We start from the raw sequence: 19,411 nt of genomic DNA on the forward strand, positions 1-19,411 counted from the left end.
CCTTGGACTCATCTGTTGCCACGTTGTGCACATGCAAAGTCAAGACGGGGAGGACTGAGAACGCCCTGAATCGTCATGTCATGTACTGTAACAGATTCTACTCGCACTGAATTGTCTTCGATTTAAGTGATTAACGCTTTCCGTGTTTGATCTGACTTTGTCAGTAATGCCTTATGTGTAAAGCACTTTTTGACCATAAACCTATCATAGATTCATGTATCCACGAGAATAAAAGATGGTACTCTGTGAGCAGAAATCCCTCTCGGCCTCGTGGCCCCGCTTATTGGTAGAACTGCCCGTCTGCAGATGTCCTCTGGACTGTGTCACGATAAACCTCTGAAAGACACTCTTTGCTTTCCTTATATTGCAGAAATTCTAGCACGCATAGAGTAGGGTTTTAAAAAAAAAATTTACAATTTGAATGTACATTATTTTTAAACTTTTAATGAAATGTAAATAGGCACAATGCAAACATTTCGTTTTTGCGGCCCTCCATCCAGATCCATTTTTGACCTTCATAGAAAAGAATTTGGTCACCTTGGGAAAAATATGAACGAATCACGAGTTATTATTTAAGTCCTTTCTCCTTGTGTGAACTCAGGATTCATTTCTGATGTGCTTTCATTGCTTCATTGTCCTTTCTGCCATTTTTCACTGTTCAAATCTTCCAGCTTTCTACAAAAATACTGCGTACCACAAGGAAGGCCTGGCTCGTCCCACTGAAATACACGATCTGCATCCACCCTGCCAAAGCGTCCTTGAGCAAGACGCTGAATCCCACACGGCTTCATTGATGTTGCTGACCTGGTAGTCTGAGGTTCTTCAGAAGGAGACGGCAAAAACAAATGTCCCCAGTGAGAAAAAAGAACCATGTTACATTGTCGGTCATCTTAGATAAACAGACTTGACAGTCTACGTTAGTATTTTCACAGATCTTGTCCACAGTTACCATTTATTTGGCCTGATTGGTGTCGATATGTCAAGAGTTTTTCAGCTTCCACATGTATGAACTTGTTCTTCAGTAGATTTACTACCGAACGGTCTTCCATTTTGTTTTGTTCAGGTTTTCGTTGTTGAAAAGCAGATGAGCGAGTAATGGTAAGATGTGCTACACGTTGACCTGAGCTGCTTTTGGAAAAGCAGGGAACCCTGTGGAGCTACAATGAAAACTAACAGTACCCTGCCTTTGAGAGTGAGAAAAGCACAGAGAGCTTTTAGAGACACAGAAATGCCATAAGTGTCTTGTTGCATTGTTTAATTTAATAATGACATACCACAGGGAGATAGTGGTATTCCTTGATATCCCTGGGAAAAGTTTCCTAGTCTCTTGAAGAATTCCTACTGGAGAAGTTTTGATTTGATTTACTCAAGTACTTAGATACCATTTTGATGTAATCATAGTTTACTTGAATCCATTTGATGCTTCTGTATGCTTATTGTATACAACATATTGTACAGTCTCTACTTTGCTAAAAAAAAAACTGACAAATTTTGCCATTTTTTTCAGATAAAGATTTGACACGATGGAAACTATATCAATCTTTTGAAATGCAACACATCAGTGCTTTCCAACTTGTTTGTCTTCTGACGTCTTTCAAAAATCTGTGTTTTGTCAGGGTCACAGTTCAGATGTCTGAGATAACAGCTCCAACAAACCCTTTAAACTTCTCACGTTTGTTTAACCTTCCTGCTGCGCTCGGGTTTTTTCGTGACCCGTTTTCACAGCCATTTGGATGCAACGAAAGACCCGAGTGCGGCGGGAAGGTTCATTTAATGGTTTAATAAATATTCAAATAATCAAAATATTTCACCAAAAATCGAAGATTATAGAAAAAGTATAAAAACTGAAAACAGATTTAAGGATCAGATCTTTGTTTTGTTTTTTCTTCTTTCCCTCACTTGTCTGACGGCCCCTTGGATTTATCTGCTATCTCTGTTTATAAAACTGGATATAAATAAGTTAAAAAAAAATAGCTCCAACATGCTGCTTACACGGTGATGCTTCAGTGTTAATTATATAGTGATGACACATATAACAATATATCAGCCAGAGCCAGTAGTTTTACTTTAATAGTTTGACTACATTTTGCTGCCAAAACTTCTGTACTTTTACTCAAGAAGGATTTTTTTTTTTGGCGGTAATGAAGTATTTTTTACATTGTCCATTACTGCATTGGTATTTTAATTAGATAAAGAACCCGAACACTGTACATCTATTGAGCCTTTCTCTTTAATTACACTGATGTACACGCAAGTATTAAATGCAATCATATGTAACATAACAGGGTTATTTCTGCTCGTGAAATGTTCTTTTTTTTCTCTTCAAACTGTCTTCCCTGTCTATTTCAACTCTTTGTTAACCTCTGAGGCCCAAAGCAGTTTTCTAAAGTTTCCTTCGCAACTGTAAGGCCAAATAACCATGGACTCTATGGGTAAGAGGTACAGGGAGAGTTTTGAAATACAATAAGTCTCCTTATTACCAGACCAGAATGAGATCTAAAAAAAACTCAGAGAAAAAAATTTCATTTTTACTTCTACCCAATCAAAAGTATACATTATTAAATAACAGAGTCAGTGGGCATCATGATATTGAACCTAATCTAAAAATGTAAATTGCAACTCCAATGTTAAACCTAATGCAACAGAAGTGAAGCTCAACAAATACATACATTTAGTCATATGGTGTAGTAAAAAGCCTGTGTGTGGCAGTGGGTTGTGTGTTTTTAAAAAAAAAAATAATTTTTTTAAACAGATACAGCCTAGTCCTGGTACAGGGAGCTCCAGGCCGGAAAGGCATTAATGTTCATCTTTTAGCTCTAATTTAGTAAAGCTGAATAAAAAACAACAACTTTTCCATCTGGGTGAAAGGCAAGATGTGTTGCTTCACTCAGTGGGCTCTCTGTCCATCAGTGTACATCATGTTGTTGAAGAGATTTGCAAAATCACTGGGTGGTTACACATCGGCCTTAAGAACCCAGACTGACGCTTCGGCTAACTGCGTCCGTGTCAGTCAGACAAAAATATGTGTGAGTTGCTCCACTGTGTCTTTTGCTGAAGAGATTATTACGCTCTGAGTTTGCGCATTTTTGTCAGTGAAGAAACAATGAAAATATCCTGCCAATGAAGCATGATTTTTTTTTTTTTTTTTTTCAATTGTCAAAGTAATCAGTGAAGTCACCTGAACCTCTAAAGTAGTTTATAAATGCTTGTTAGTCCTCTGCAGAGAAATGGTCAATCTGCCTTCCTCCCTGCCAACAGCCCTTATATAAACCATGAGTGTTACACAATGAAACACAATACCATATATCCCTCGGGTTGGTTCGCGTACCTCATGGTGCCACACTCTTTGATATTTTCACCTCTCGGGGAGAAATGTTCTAAACCTCACATTCACCTCTGTTACATAAATATAATGAAGCAATACAGGTTGAGTAAGAGTCGAGTTTGATTACATATCTTCTTTTTGTCCTGTGAACGCTCTGTTCTTTGAAAATGGGCAACACACGGCCAAGCACCGCACCTAAAAAAAAAAAAGCAGCTGGGCAATACAATAAGAAATAGTCATAGTAGTGCAAAAGCAAGGATGTAGTGCTGCATTGCCTTCAGCACCAATGTGTGCCTCTTACTGTCTTATCGTTATATTCAAGTCACAGAGCTTATCATCTGTTTTCTGACAAAGAAATCCTCAGGGTCTTTCAACAAACCCAGAAGGTTGTTTATTAACCCTGAACACATTAACAGTTCAAGCAGATTTTTTTACATTTTCATGTATGAATTAAAGGGAGATGTACAGAGGGCAATTTGCATGTTTGGGGTACGATAACGGGTGGAAAGAAGAGTCCATAAAGGTGGTAAAACGGCACTGAAAACAGAATTCAGTTTTGTAATGTTAATACACAAGAGGCACATCAAGGACAGGTTTTTTTTTGTTTTTTTTCTTCAAATGTCATGCTCAGACAGAAGCTCAGTAGGATTTACAGAATAGATGGAAATTGAAAACCTGCATATTGGATAAGTGGATGTTAATAAACATGAAAAACAGATTGGATCTGCACTCTTTTTTTCTTTCTGAATACTGAATGTTGGAGTACCCGTCAAAACCTTTAAACCTGTTGGACAAGTCTGTCCTTACAATAAAAGTGTTAAAATATGAATACATTTTATAATAGTACATAATAAAGTATTTTATTTTTTCACAACATGTTTCTTGTTCAATATTTTAACACAAAGCCTTGCATTTTTCACAAAATAAGGACAAAAGTGGGAAGATGAGAGAGAGAAGGATGTCACGTGTTCTGTTCTATTGTGTATTGTACAGTTATTATGCGGTGGTGTTGGTAAACGGACCCGAACACAAACACACACCAGGTAACTTGAAAACAGCAAATTTTTATTTTCCAAAACAGCAGGGGAAAATAAAACTGAACGTGCATAAACACAGACATGGTCCAGAATGGCTGGAAGACAATATTCGTCTCTCTCCCGACTCGGGATCCTCTCTGAGTCGGGGCAGGTACTCGAACTAGGGAGAGAGTCAACGTGACCCGTGTAGGTACGTGAGGGTGTCCCCGTAATTCTCACCGGGGCCGAGACAGGCGAGTCCAAGCTGGCTTGAGGGCGCGTTCATATATTGATTTGACATTTGAAAACAAGTCAATATAGTTTCAGCTTCTCCATCACGTGATGAGTCACCCTGAGAGGTCAGAAGAATAGTGTGGATGAATATCAAAGTCTGTTTTTGTTGCGAGTTGAAGCTGTAGTAACCCTTCTACTAGAATGGAAGTGCAAAGGAGGATTATAGATTTGAGCATTAGTATCCTCAAACTACCTTCACCCAGCACGGCCTCTAGAGGCCGCTGGACGAGTCATGGCTGATCTCGGGATGCATCTTTTGCTCTGCATTATTTCATTTTATATTCGACACCGACACTTACTGTGTTGTTGGTTGTTTTGTTTCTTTTCACTCTTGTACTATTTCTATTTTGGAAAGCTATAACATATTTTGTTCTCTGTTCTGTCTATAGTTATTTAAAGGTGATAGTTCAGTTGTAGATATCCTAAACTTGGCTAACTCACCCGCACGATGCCATAACCACCATCTGAATGTACTTATATACATTTGTATATATATATATATATATATATATATATATATATAAAAAAAGAAAACAAATCAAATTTATTAGTCAAATTAATTCATTACAAGGTATTTGTCTGCCAGAGGCAAAGGTGACCTCCTCACCTCTCTAAGTGTCCAGCTTTTGTTCCCTAATGAATGAGCATGAACTCCCCACATTCCTCAACAGGTGCCAAATCAAATCAGGCTGCCCAGCGCTGAGAGCTGCTGGATCGAGCACAGAATTTGTACAGTGGGTACGGAAAGTATTCAGACCCCTTTAAATTGTTCACTCTTTGTTTCATTGCAGCCATTTGCTAACATCAAAAAAGTTCGTTTTATTTCTCATTAATGTACACTCAGCACCCCATCTTGACAGAAAAAAACAGAAATGTAGAAATTTGTGCAAATTTATTAAAAAAGAAAAACTGAAATATCACATGGTCATAAGTATTCAGACCCTTTGCTGTGACACTCATATTTAACTCACATGCTGTCCATTTCTTCTGATCCTCCTTGAGATGGTTCTACTCCTTCATTGGAGTCCAGCTGTGTTTAATTAAACTGATTGGACTTGATTAGGAAAGGCACACACCTGTCTATATAAGACCTTACAGCTCACAGTGCATGTCAGAGCAAATGAGAATCATGAGGTCGAAGGAACTGTCCAAGGAGCTCAGAGACAGAATTGTGGCAAGGCACAGATCTGGCCAAGGTTACAAAATAATTTCTGCAGCACTCAAGGTTCCTAAGAGCACAGTGGCCTCCATAATCCTTAAATGGAAGAAGTTTGGGACGACCAGAACTCTTCCTAGACCTGGCCGTCCAGCCAAACTGAGCAATCGTGGGAGAAGAGCCTTGGTGAGAGAGGTAAAGAAGAACCCAAAGATCACTGTGGCTGAGCTCCAGAGATGCAGTAGGGAGATGGGAGAAAGTTCCACAAAGTCAACTATCACTGCAGCCCTCCACCAGTCGGGGCTTTATGGCAGAGTGGCCCGACGGAAGCCTCTCCTCAGTGCAAGACATATGAAAGCCCGCATAGAGTTTGCCAAAAAACACATGAAGGACTCCCAGACTATGAGAAATAAGATTCTCTGGTCTGATGAGACCAAGATTGAACTTTTTGGCGTTAATTCTAAGCGGTATGTGTGGAGAAAACCAGGCACTGCTCATCACCTGCCCAATACAATCCCAACAGTGAAACATGGTGGTGGCAGCATCATGCTATGGGGGTGTTTTTCAGCTGCAGGGACAGGATGACTGGTTGCAATTGAAGGAAAGATGAATGCAGCCAAGTACAGAGATATCCTGGAAGAAAACCTCTTCCAGAGTGCTCTGGACCTCAGACTGGGCCGAAGGTTCACCTTCCAACAAGACAATGACCCTAAGCACACAGCTAAAATAACAAAGGAGTGGCTTCGGAACAACTCTGTGACCATTCTTGACTGGCCCAGCCAGAGACCTGACCTAAACCCAATTGAGCATCTCTGGAGAGACCTGAAAATGGCTGTCCACCAACGTTCACCATCCAACCTGACGGAACTGGAGAGGATCTGCAAGGAAGAATGGCAGAGGATCCCCAAATCCAGGTGTGAAAAGCTTGTTGCATCATTCCCAAGAAGACTCATGGCTGTACTAGCTCAAAAGGGTGCTTCTACTCAATACTGAGCAAAGGGTCTGAATACTTATGACCATGTGATATTTCAGTTTTTCTTTTTTAATAAATTTGCACAAATTTCTACATTTCTGTTTTTTTCTGTCAAGATGGGGTGCTGAGTGTACATTAATGAGAAATAAAATGAACTTTTTTGATTTTAGCAAATGGCTGCAATGAAACAAAGAGTGAAAAATTTAAAGGGGTCTGAATACTTTCCGTACCCACTGTATACCTCCAAGAAAAGGGAATTATACAACACCGTGTTGGAAACTGGTTTTAGAGTTCGCGAAAGAAACAGAAAGACAACACACAAACTTTTATATCTTAAAAATGTCTATTTTAATGTTCTCAACCAATTAAGAGACAAACGTGTAGCCCACTCTTCCCCCTTAGTTTTGTGCGTAAAGCATTGCCAGACCATTTATGCGTAATCCCTTTATGGCCAAACACTTGAGTAACCGGTGTGACTGTGGAAGTCCCTGATTTACCTTAAATTTCCCTCACCGTGTGAAAAGACGAAGTGGTGATACCTACCGCGAACAGCTCAACTTTAGGCGGCGGGGGCGGGGGGGGCGCAAAGGAGGCGGACCTATGCGCGACCCCCACAGTCGAGCCTCCGATGCATTTACAATGCCGACCATTTCTCAAAGCACATTTTGCATGCGCTTCCCTGAAGAGGGACGGTCCGAGTGTGCGTAAAAACACCACGAATGTAGACAGCATCACCACCTCCACTGAGAAATAGAACGAAGTAAACGCGAACGGAAAGAGAGGTATTGATCATCAAATGATACCCACTCATCAGTGGAATTAACCCGAAAGCTTCGTGACAACAACCCTTGGTAAGACGGAACACATCTGATATTATTATTATTATTTTTTTAAAAGAGAAATGGACACGTTGTTTGCAGATATGATGCAATTATGATTGCAGTGATATCTGTAGACTATTTACCTGGTTTAATTGAAACGTCAAGGTTTGTAAAATTGTTTTTTAAACCAGATTTTTTTCCAACCACGCAGAGAAATAGTAGCTCTAAAAAAAAAAAAGAAAGAAAAAAAAGACTGAAAACAGATAGTGTTTGTTACCTATATGATCAAGTGAGGAATCATGGCACTGTGGCACGCTTTGTTTCCTGCTGGCTGTGATCAATACAGAAAGAATAGCTTCCTCGGTCCCTTCCTGCAGTGAGCGCCAAGTCCAGATGTCACGACCATGTGGCTCAAGGAGTAGGTGACAGAGTGCTGTCTCATCTTTTGTTCGTCCTCCTCACGTTGCGTTTTGAATCTTTCTAACATACACGTTGAACGAGCCTCGAAGTTAAAGAAGCATTGCACCAGGTAGACCCAAGCTGGATGAATGTGATTATCTCTTAAGTGACACATGGGCAGACTTAGTTTTAAGTGTGAATGTTGAATCAAACTTGGGCATTTTTGTGACGCCAGTTTCTTGGTATCATGGTGCGCAGCGTGCCAGATTTTGCTTCAGTTTTCTCAGCCCACACCTCAAAGTGTTGGTGGCACCAAGTGAGCCCAAAGATTCTTTCCTTTTCCTCATTTGAGCCAAAGCTTGTTTCTTTAAATTTCCTCTCACCACACGGTGCTGCAATACTCAGCCTACTTCAAGACAAACAGCAGTAACAACCAGTAGCAGCCTTTTAAAGCACTTTACCTTTGTTATTGTTGGCTAAATATACCCATGTGGAGGAAGAGCGACCTGTGTGGGAAGTTAATGGTGCACATTATCACTGTGCTGACTGAGTCCAGCTCGTGGGTTGTTATTATTGTGTGCCTGGCAGTAATGGTTTTGGGTAACAAGAAATGTAAAGTTTTCCTCCTACATTTTCTTAGTGATTGGCAGTTTTTTGTGACATAAATATTCGGTGGTTTGCCATTTTCTCTGAATGGTAATTGTGTACCAGGGTTTTGAGTTATATATTTCAAAACATGGTTTTTGCACTGCCATCTTTGGTCCATTTTATCATTATACGAATCTACTAATCTAATGTGAAATAAAAGCATCGTCTTTTAGTTTTAGAGAAGAAACAATGTGTTGATTTAATGACAGTCGGCAGATAATTAATCCGTAATTATTTTGATAAACAATCAAAATGAGAGTCATTTTTTAAACAGAAATGCCAAACACAAGCATGAACATGAGTTCCAGTTTCTTGACTGAGAAGTTTAGAACTTCACTAACGAGAAGTTGCTGCTTTTTTGCTTTACATGATGGACAGTTGGTTGTTCAACAGTAAACTGAAGACTATCTCAGTTGTTCGGAAACAGTGACAGAGGGATCATTATTTGAATAACTAAATGTTTGTTTGATTAATCAAGATGATGATTTGCAGTTGAGCTGCAGCCCTATTTATTTCCATATTTCAGTAAAGCATATATTCTAGCACAAATTATAGAATGAAGAATTTAGGTATGTGTAGATTTTTAATGTTTAACTTGGACAGTTACTTTACTGTATAGTAATTACTCCAGTGGTCCTCAGTAATACTCATAATATTTACAGTTCAAGCAGTTTTAATTTTGTTTCACTTTCTGACTTTGGATTTTAGGAGCGTTCTTAACGCCCTAGTATTTTTTCTTTCGTGGACTCTGCATGGTTTATATGTCGATATGCCAAAAGTTTACAAGCGTGTTGGTGGTTGTTAGTTTTGATTTTTGACTGGCGTGGAAAGTGGCGAGTGGAAATGTGAATATTCCTGTGCAACACCTGTGAAGGTCTAAAGCAAGGACCCTAATCATCAGTGGCTTAAATGCAGGTATTGACTGGTCCTCATAGAAAACAGTACTGAGAAAAACATGCTAAGAAGCGCTGTGCAAAGAAGATTTTAGGATAACGAAATATTCAGGGATATCGATAGACTGTCCAGAGTTTGGCTGTGTGTGGGAGGAGGTGTATGTTTTTGACTTTGGTCCCTATATAATCACTAACACCCAACATGCGGTTTCATGCTGGGTTCATCGCAGTGGAGAATGAGCAGATAAGGCTGACTGCGGTCAGTGACCTCGGCTTGTTCCATGATGAAAGTGGCGGAGAGTTTGAGCAGGAGCCGGACGGGTGCGCAGTGTGTGGAGGCCAGTGTGTTTTTATCTTTGTGGGACACAGCCAGCTGTACTGTCCTGTCACACTGAAGAGACCTATGAATATCTGAGTTTGAGTCAGCCCGAGTGTTAAGTGTCAGTCACTCCAGAGTTTATTATTATCTTTGTCATGGGGCTCATAATCTGCGTGGGATAAGCCTCACTGTATCATGTGTTATTGTCTGTTGAAGTCATTAGAAAGTCATTCATACTGTTTATTTAAATGTGTATATTTAATAAGACATCACTATTTTCTTTATCATTTTATGAGATAGTTCAAAATCATTAATCTTGGAGCTCTTAGTTTGTTCAAAGTGCATGTTATGCTCTTATCCCATGAGTTTGTTCTCTCCGGGCAATCAGTGCCAAAATATGTGCTCTCAAGTTAATATATGCTGCCCAAGAAATTCTACCAGGAGCCATATCTTATTGTATTTGAAAGCCCACAGGAAATAAATTACCATATACTTGACATGATATGGAAATTCAAGCAAATAGTGAATGTCAACATTTGTATAAGCTGATTTATTAGTTGGTCTCTTTTCAAGTTTGTCTTGAACTTTTGGATAAAAGCACAAAAGCAAGTCTCAAGTTTTTACCAGGTAAAACCCTGCAACAATAACAATATGTTATACAGCAACGGTGTCAGTGGTGCCCAGAGTCAGTTCCAGCTGGTTGTTTGGTTTTCTAGTTGACAACTTTGTTGTTCGGGTTCATTCTCAGGGTTCTCACAGCATCATTTTTGGCTGCAGCAGGCAGATGTTTTCAGAAAAAAAAAATCTGTTAAAAGCCAAACAAAAACAGAACTTCTTTCCATGCTCTCTATTATTGTCAGTGGTGAAATTGTTTTCAACATAGCATAAAGGAATGTACATTCTGTATTGGTTGCAGTACTTGCCAATACAATGAATGCAACCTGGTCCCAACGTCACACTTGACCACCATCAACATCCCTCATATGACATGTTTCTTCTGTAAATAAGCGTGTGCCACAGAGACGAAATGACAGTAAATACAGACTGACAAACACATGCCAATTTTGAAGTTTGAGACATTGTTCAAAGGATCATTTTTAAAATATAGGTCTATAAATGTTAATCCAAAAATGCAATATTTTGAACTGCGCTGACACTTTATTACAGACCTGTGCTCGAGTGTAAGAGCTGCCTGAAATGTATGCCTGGAGTGTAATTGCTCTGTACTTCCTGCTGCCAACAGCTTGTTACCAAGTTATTTTTTAGAAATATGTCCTGCAGCTTAACACTAAGTGCTCATAATTAATGAGAGTTAACTGGTTCCTTATGTAACTAACAAAGGTGTATTTTTAGTAAACAAGAACTGAATCAAACACAACCTCTTTCATTTTGTAACTAATCCGTCTGTGTGCCCTTTCTCTTTAGTTAAAATTCAAATAAAAGCATTAAAACTATATGACTACCTTTGTTAAACATATTTATAACTCAGCTGCTTCAGATTCGTCCTTTGTTTTCATTAGTTTTAAACATGTTCTTTTCATTCAAATATTTTAACGTCTTATTATAGCTATAACATTTTACACATAACCTTGATTATAAAGACTGCAGACACCAGCTATCTGAACATAATGGCTTTATCAGTCCTAGGAATTTACCTCTGTGGTGTTTACTTGTTAAGTATAAGTTAAAGTGATAGTTGGCACCCATTGTAACAGTTTATTCCATTGGGGATAGACAGAATACCCCGAACAACTTAGTACTAAAGCAGTCTGGTTCAAGAAACACTCTTTATACACAGTGTCAAAACAGGAGTGTTATAAGGTTCCTGAGACTTAGGACCTATTGCAGGTTTATAGCGCTACATCGTACAGGTGTTCCTGTGTTTCCGTCTACCTTTTGTGTTCCAACCAGTTCAGGGTGTGTCATAGCCCGTCTCCGCGCACCTATCGCTCACAGCATCATTTCTCACTGTGATTATAGTCTGGAAACCCTGCTCATGGGAAGTTTCACTCAGCCACTCTGAAGGCCGGACTAATAAGGGTCTAGTGGGGATGGCTAAACGCAATGGCGTTTAGGTCAAGTGTTTGTTTGGAAATGCAGGTCCAACAATGGCAGCGGTGGTAGACCTCAATGAAGCGATACGAACAGTTTTAGTAATGCTAGCAAATGTTGAGAAATTAAAGCCTGAGTCTGCAATGGTCATTTACTGACATGCTAACTTAGCTCACATCGGGGGAGCGTCTCTGTTTTTTACAACTTGGTGAATTTTGATACACAACATACATCCGATGTGGGTCAATGCGGATTGGTGAAAGGCTACTTAAATAGTTTCAGAACTAACCTGAGGTCGATGGCCATTAGGTTGCAACTAATGGCAACAATCCCCAGTGTAGCGTATTCAGACCCTTATATTCACGTCATCAATTTGGGTCTTGTAATACTAGATGAGCTCTTTCAGTCATTACCCTCAGTACATACCTTTTATGGTTGCCCAAATTAAACTAAGAGCTCATTGGATCTGTACCAATGTGTAATTTGATCAAATGGTGCAGCTAAAAGTTGTGGACCTCCATTTGAAGAGCCAAAGAGGCACATCAGGCCATTTGACAGATTTGTTAACAGGACAATAAATAGAATTGGCTGAGTTGGTTAAATAAACATTTAAACCATATTTACGAACGTTTATTTTCATTAATTTCTGTTATATGTATATAATTTCTGTTATGGCAGCATGGTGGTTAGCATTGTCGCCTCACAGCAAAAAAAAAGGTTCGGGGTTCGAATCCGGTCCTGGGCCTTTCTGTGCGGAGTTTGCATATTCTCCCTGTGCTTGCGTGGGTTCTCTCCGGGTTCTCCGGCTTCCTCCCATCATCCAAAAACATGCACCTCAGGTCAGGTTACCTGGCGCCGCGCTAGTGGCAGCCTGCTGCAGCAGCTCCCCCCTGACAGCCCCCCTGCTGTAGTGAAGAAATTTCCCCTCGGGGATTAATAAAGTGAATAAAATTAAATATTCTTTAGAAAGGGCAAAGTGGAAATACTCTATATTGTGGAGCACTCCCTGTTTTTGTTCTTGTCTCTATAGACTCGGTTTGTCTGTATACATACATTTGTCTTTAGGATCTAATAAATGCCTGTGTTCAAAATTACAACTTTTTTGCATTTAAGTGAAACTTTGCTCACCTGAAAAGCATCCACACAAAAGTTTTTGTTCGTAATTTGTGGTGAATTCTTTTTTTTTTTTTAAACTTTTGCCAGAACTCTGTTTTCTAAAACAAGTTTTAGTCTTATTTTCTTTTTTATTTCACACTTTTGCTGGGGATTTTATCACATATGCACACTATAGGTTACATGTTCTGTGTATTCCAGTCTCCCAACAATAATAAAAGCTTTGACATTTACAATAACGTTGTAATAAGAGGACTCAAGAGCTGACTTGGATGAATCATTATTGTGCATGTTTGTTATGCATCATGCTGCTCGGAAACAGGGAGGTGGTGATGATGGTGACGTTTGCATTATCACCACCTCTTGACTTTTGTTGTGTGTATTTTATTAGTAATATTGTATGATAGGATGTAGGTAGAATGATTGTAGATGCCCTAAGTGTATGGAAACAAAACTCAGTTAGAAAATGTTGGGTTTTTGTTCAGGTTATTACGAATGTATGTTTAAGTTGTGATTTGTTAACCACAGAGACTGTGTGGAGACAACAAGTGTTTTTATTTTTTTTATTTCTTTGGACAATTTCTGAATGTTGGTTTGTCAGGACTAAAATGATTTGATGACCATTATTTCTATTCAACAGTCTTGGCTTACATAGTTGGGTGGTAGTGTAGGTGAAGTATTTATATATTAATATTTGATAAATTAATTTGGATACAACTTCATTTACAAGTGCCATAGCATAGGACGTGTTGTGATGAGCTGTTTTGTGTTCAGAGTTGTGATTTAAACAGTATTAATTTATCTTTTTGTCTAAATAATTATATTCTTTATCATAGTACGGGTTTTGATACAGCTTGATTGATGATAACGTTATTACTTTCTTGCTCATTCCTGTTAATTAAAAAGCATTTGTTCATTCCAACTTTAAAAAGCTGTTTCTCTTGGTTTGGTTCATGAGAAAACTCACCATAATAAATTGATATTAATAAATTGTCCACTTAGCCACTCAGTAGAATATGTGAATCGGGTGCTGGCCGATAACGTAGGACATGAGCATGTGTTCCTCTGTCCCAAGCAGGCACGTGGATCAGGATGAGCTGGTGCTGCCAGGCGCTCTTGGCTGAACCTCGTGCCACATGGGCATTTTCTCATCTACATGTGCTTGTCCACTGCCCCCCACTATTCCGCTGCTTGTTGGGCCGCGCCTGCCCTGTTTTATATTCAACTATCATAATGATAGTTAGGAGATAGTTTTAAATTTTGCTCTTGGTTTTTTGTTGGTTTGTCTGTTAATATAGCAAAATGCTTCTCGTACTTAAACACGGACAGAAACAAATCAAACAGCTAAACAGTATTCCCCCTCCCGCTTGGTCAAACATTTCAAATGTCATGCAAGTCCAGCAACTCAAAATGGGACTTTTCACTGTCATACACCTTCGTGGCTGATATGTTGCGTAACAGCACTCACTGGGGCTCCAGCAGAGTTCAAGTGGAAGGCCTCTTTAAAAGAAGATATGCTCAGACGACATTTTCTCAGATGGACAGGGATCCGTATTCAGTGTCATTAAATAGTTGAGCAGTTTTCTTTGTGAAAGATTCTTCAACTTGTGCTACATTTCTTAAACACTTTTACAATTTAAACATGGGATCAGTCACACATTTTAAATGATATACTGATTTGTGGTATTCATCTAAAATACTAACATGTTGCCCATTTTATGAGACAATATATATTTTTTTGATTTATGGATAATTACACTGTTGAATGAGAAAAAAAACCAACCCTCAAGGCAAACTAGACAAATGAAAAAATTGCAATCAGGTGTTTTGCTACGTCAAATAAGGAAACAATAGCAGTGCAGCATTCACTTCATACATTCATAACGTCTCAAAGCTGTGTGGGATCCTTTCAAAAGGGCATGTCTAGACACATATAAACTTGTCAGCCTGCCTTTTGCATACAGATAAAATTACACAGCAGGAAATAGTATCAGCGATGTTGCTCTTTAAAGAGGTTACAGCTAGCGGATCTCAGACATGATATGACAGATCTCAAGTATTTCAGTCATGTCAGTGCTGCTGATTTACCTGCAGAAAACTCAAGATGCCATGTTCTTTTTAGATGTTGGTATAACTCACGTGATAGTTGGACTTGAAATTGCTAAGGTTGTTGTACCTTTTAGAGAGAGGGGCTGCAGACTAGTGTGGCCTCACAGGTCATCCTGTCATTTCTTAAAATCACACAGAAAACCTTGTAATAGTTTATTTTATGGATCTGTAATTTCTCTTAATGCTATTCTGGAAATAACTATTATATTTGGTACTTCTTAAAAGGGAATGTGAAATAACCTGGACAGAACAGGTCCATCTGAATCCCCAAAATATTACTATTGAAGACTTTATTGTCCACATATGGTTAATAATAGGATTGCCTGTAGAGTCATTAAAACGTATGCATGTTTATTGGAACGGTAGTCGTTTTCTGCGTATACAGTTTTATTAGCAAAAAAAGGAAGACTTTCTTTTACCCTCATGGCTAGATTTGTGTTTATTTTATTTCCTGCTTTACATGTGTCAGAATTTATATTTAACCTCCTCCTTCAGTTTGTAACGACCACAGCCCTGTCAAAAAAGAAGAGTTTCTAACTCGTACCAGTAAAATTGAGGTCTTCAGGACATTGAAAGTATTATGCATTGATTCCATGCATGCAAATAAATAAATCATTCTTTAAGTATTTCACCTATTTTTGTCACCAATGAGTCTAATCGTCAACTTGCTATGCAATGCAAGGCGCAATTCAACAGTTTGTCCCACTCTCAGTCTCGAACATGTATTGTAGGGTCATAAATGTACTCTCTACAACTAAACAGTGTCTTGTGAAAAAGCATTAACGTCATGAGACTCAATAATAAGCCTCCTGCTGTATTTACTGTAAATACTGTGATCCTGTGCCTTCAAGTTGTTCATGAACAAAAACAGTCATAGAATTTTCCTCCAGGGGAATGGCACAACATTCATATTTTTAAGTTTTTGTAATTTATTTATTTGTAATTGATGTATTTCTTGATGTGATGCTCGCAATCATCCTGTTTCCCAATAATCACAAGTTACATAACACAGTGTGTTTCATCTCTGAAATGACATACATTTTCACCTCAGTCTCACCTCTCTGGAAATAATCACTATCAAAGCCTGATATTGCAACACAAAGTATTGACATTCGGGGGTTTTCCATTTGATGCTACATTGAGAGACGTGTTAACTGTGGGCAAACAAACTGACTCACTAAGATAAGGCCGTGAAAGGTTTCACCGAGGCCAAGATCCAGAACTGGATCTTGAAATTTTTCGTATTGGGGGAAATTATTTATTCATATATACTCTAGTAGGCCACTTGATGATTACGTCTGGTGTCACGCACTGTGACTTTGTTTTATTCCTCTCAGGTTTCTTTTCAAGCTGCAGGGCCATGGTATCAATGACACTCTTTAACTGTACAGAATAGAACAGTGATCTTCTGGTAGGGATGACACTGAACACAATTGAGCTGCTGTACACTGGTCACAGCGGAAGCTCCCAACAACACACCATTGTCCGTCTGATTTCACAGTGTGATATAGCGAGGACTATTCTTTTAAATCACTGGGCCATGGGAGGTCATGGCATGTTATTAATAGAGCTTAATTAATAGTTTGTCAGCTATTAATGAATCCAACTCCCCTGAATCTAATTGCAGTGAAAGCCAACCTGACACTCACCAGCAGAAATGGAAATGTATAATTATAGCATTACAGTAATAACCGTTTTGCCAACTGCTAGCTCAGTAATATGAGGCACGTTGTTGTGAGGGATTTGGCATTTTGTTTGATCAAACTATGCTTATATTCATCATAAACACTGCTGTGTTACTGTGTGGGATCTCTTCTTTTACTAAAGAAAAGACGAGAGCAAACAAAAGTTAAAAGATAAAGTCAAATAGACCATGACCTTTGACTGTGTGGTCTGGAATTGTTTGCCTTGCTCAGTACTGATGTTCTGGAAAGCACAAGAATCTGTCAAACTTTTCAGCATTTTCTCTCCGATTTGCGGCTAACATTTATGTGCTGCAGAGGTTTCAGGAAAAGAAGTGAATGAGTAAGTGAATGAGGTCAGATTTTGTGTTTGAAGTCACAGAGTCAACAGTAAAACCGAGTCACTGCTGCATGTTTACCATACAGACAAATACTGTATAGAAGTGAACTCCATTGGTGACCGCAAAATTAACAGAACTCTGCAACAAAACTTACCAAAAACCATGTGAATACAACAGCCACAGTGCAATTTATATTTGGATTTTGATTAGAATTATAGTTCAGTTTGTAAATAAACCAGTTTGACAAGAAACAAATAACATGAACAAGCAATTAGCAATACAACAAAGTGACACAAGTAATGCTGAGCAAAATCATCTGTTCAAAATCGATGGAAAATTCTGTAATTTAAAGCACCTGAAAGCAGACAAAAAACATTGTAGATATTACATTTTTGAATACTTCAACACTGAAACACCCAGTGTGTGGGTGTGGTTTGATTAAAGTTGGTTGACAGCGGTATGGCAGTGTAAGAAGGAAACCCCCACAGTATAGTTCTAGATCCTGATGGGTTCAAAGAAGTGTTTAATGTCAGCTTTTTCCAACCCAGTCCCTCCCACTTAAAACTAGTGAAAGGAGCTCAGAAATATTTGTGGACATGAACTACTGAAAACTAACCTTCAACAAAAAACTTGTGTTTTCAGAAGTATTAAAATAGTACCTCATAGCCTATAAGAAACTGATATCAAGTTTGCACCGAGTTCATAAAACATACAAACTCTCTTATCTGTATGTTCCTGACTTGTGTCCCTTCCCCCTTTTGCCCCAGATATCGAAGATTGTAGAAGCATCACGGTCATTGAGGCCAAAAGGATTCTGTTATAACTTGAATGATGGAGCCTTCTCAGTCAGAGATGAATATATTATCCAACGGGAAAAGTCATGACCTTGAAGATGACATGGGAGTGCCAATGAAGATGATGCCAGAGGATGATCAGTTAGTAATCTTCCTTTATTCCACACACTAAATTAATGTCTGCCTTTTTGACACTGCATGTATCAAGCCCTGTTCACACGTTGTCCTTTTGTCTTTCTGTAATTGTGTGAAGACCACAACCTCAATTATTAACAGAAAACCAAATTAACTAATATTTATTTATAGGCAAGTATCAGTGCATAAGTCACAAACAGGACTTTTGTTTGACTCTTGTCCCTGTGATGAGTTTCCCATTAATGTGTGCATAACGTTTGCTTTTTCAAATGCATGTCTGCCTTGTGTTTGTACTCGCCTCAACTTGTGGATCCTTTGACAGAAATGGCACAACAGTCAGGTATGCTTGTCGAGATTTGTGTCCACTGTATATTTGTTTTCATATCATCTATAGATAAATTAAGCATGTGATTTAATACCGTCTACAGCAGATATTAGCACACTTTTCAGGGGTGGATAGAGACCATCAATTAACAGGAGTAAATTTGGTCCCTAGATTCGATGACCCCGATGGAGGACTGGAGAGTGAGGAATTCCTACCCAATACAGATGGAAAGAAACCGATACGTTTCACAGATGTAAGTGAGAAAGCCAACTTTTATGGACATACAACAGCAGTAAGAACATTATGTTTGACGTTAATTAATGTATGCTCTTGTTTGTATTAACAGTTTGAAGGGAAGACCTCTTTTGGCATGTCAGTCTTCAACCTGGGCAACGCGATTATGGGTAGTGGAATCCTTGGATTGGCTTACGCCATGGCCAACACTGGCATACTCCTCTTCCTGTGAGTAAATAAATGCATGCTAAACAGGAAGAAGCCAATTCATATGACTCTTTCATAGTATATAAACATCACAACTTAGCCAAATTGTTGATGGTTGCATGTGACGACGGTTTCTTAAAGACCTGTTTGACATTTTAAGAAATATGTATCTGTCCACTAAATATACAGCTTCCGTTACATAGCAGAGCTATGTTTATATAGACTTAATACAGAGGATCACAGCTAGACTGAAGGAAACAAGGAAACAAAATGTGAATACAGACACCTGTAAAACTCTTTAATGACACATGGAGCCTTATCATGATGGTGCTGCCTGGTATCACCTCAAAGCCTGTAATGCACCCTTTTATTTACCTGAGGATACCATGTCAGTGTCATGTTTTGGCTCATCTATAGGCGTGAAAAGTGTACACATGTATGAGTATTAAAGGAAGGAGGTCCACATAGAGAGGTAGTCCAGTTGGTTGAACTGAGCGAACTCAGGAGTTTCACCGAGGAGACAGGGTTTTAGAGTCCATGAGGCAAAAGTCATTCAGGATTTCTTTTAAGTAACG

The 19,411-nt window shown here is 38.8% G+C and overlaps 1 protein-coding gene and 1 long non-coding RNA gene across 3 annotated transcripts in view; one reads left to right on the forward strand and one right to left on the reverse strand.

Moving 5' to 3' along the window:
* Window positions 1-4,369: 4,369 nt before the first annotated feature.
* Window positions 4,370-8,070, reverse strand: LOC138195407 (uncharacterized). Its single transcript, XR_011178012.1, has 2 exons — window positions 7,863-8,070; window positions 4,370-4,693 (listed from the first exon to the last, which is right to left on the reverse strand). It is a non-coding gene; the product is annotated as an uncharacterized lncRNA (long non-coding RNA).
* slc38a3b (solute carrier family 38 member 3b) overlaps window positions 7,410-19,411 on the forward strand; it is a 28,416-nt gene continuing 16,414 nt past the window's right edge. Inside the window, exons 1-5 of one of the 2 annotated variants that reach the window (XM_069144753.1) lie at window positions 7,410-7,615; window positions 17,909-18,076; window positions 18,393-18,410; window positions 18,567-18,648; window positions 18,742-18,857. In XM_069144753.1, the coding sequence (XP_069000854.1) occupies window positions 17,970-18,076; window positions 18,393-18,410; window positions 18,567-18,648; window positions 18,742-18,857 (323 nt within the window). In that variant the 5' untranslated portion in view covers window positions 7,410-7,615; window positions 17,909-17,969. The remainder of the gene's footprint in view (window positions 7,616-17,908; window positions 18,077-18,392; window positions 18,411-18,566; window positions 18,649-18,741; window positions 18,858-19,411) is intronic. The other variant, XM_069144761.1, reaches the window with a different exon arrangement.

This window comes from Embiotoca jacksoni, unplaced genomic scaffold (assembly GCF_022577435.1).
Source record: "Embiotoca jacksoni isolate LCO1_2020_lvr unplaced genomic scaffold, fEmbJac1.0.p SCAF_1, whole genome shotgun sequence".
Lineage (NCBI taxonomy): Eukaryota > Metazoa > Chordata > Actinopteri > Embiotocidae > Embiotoca > Embiotoca jacksoni.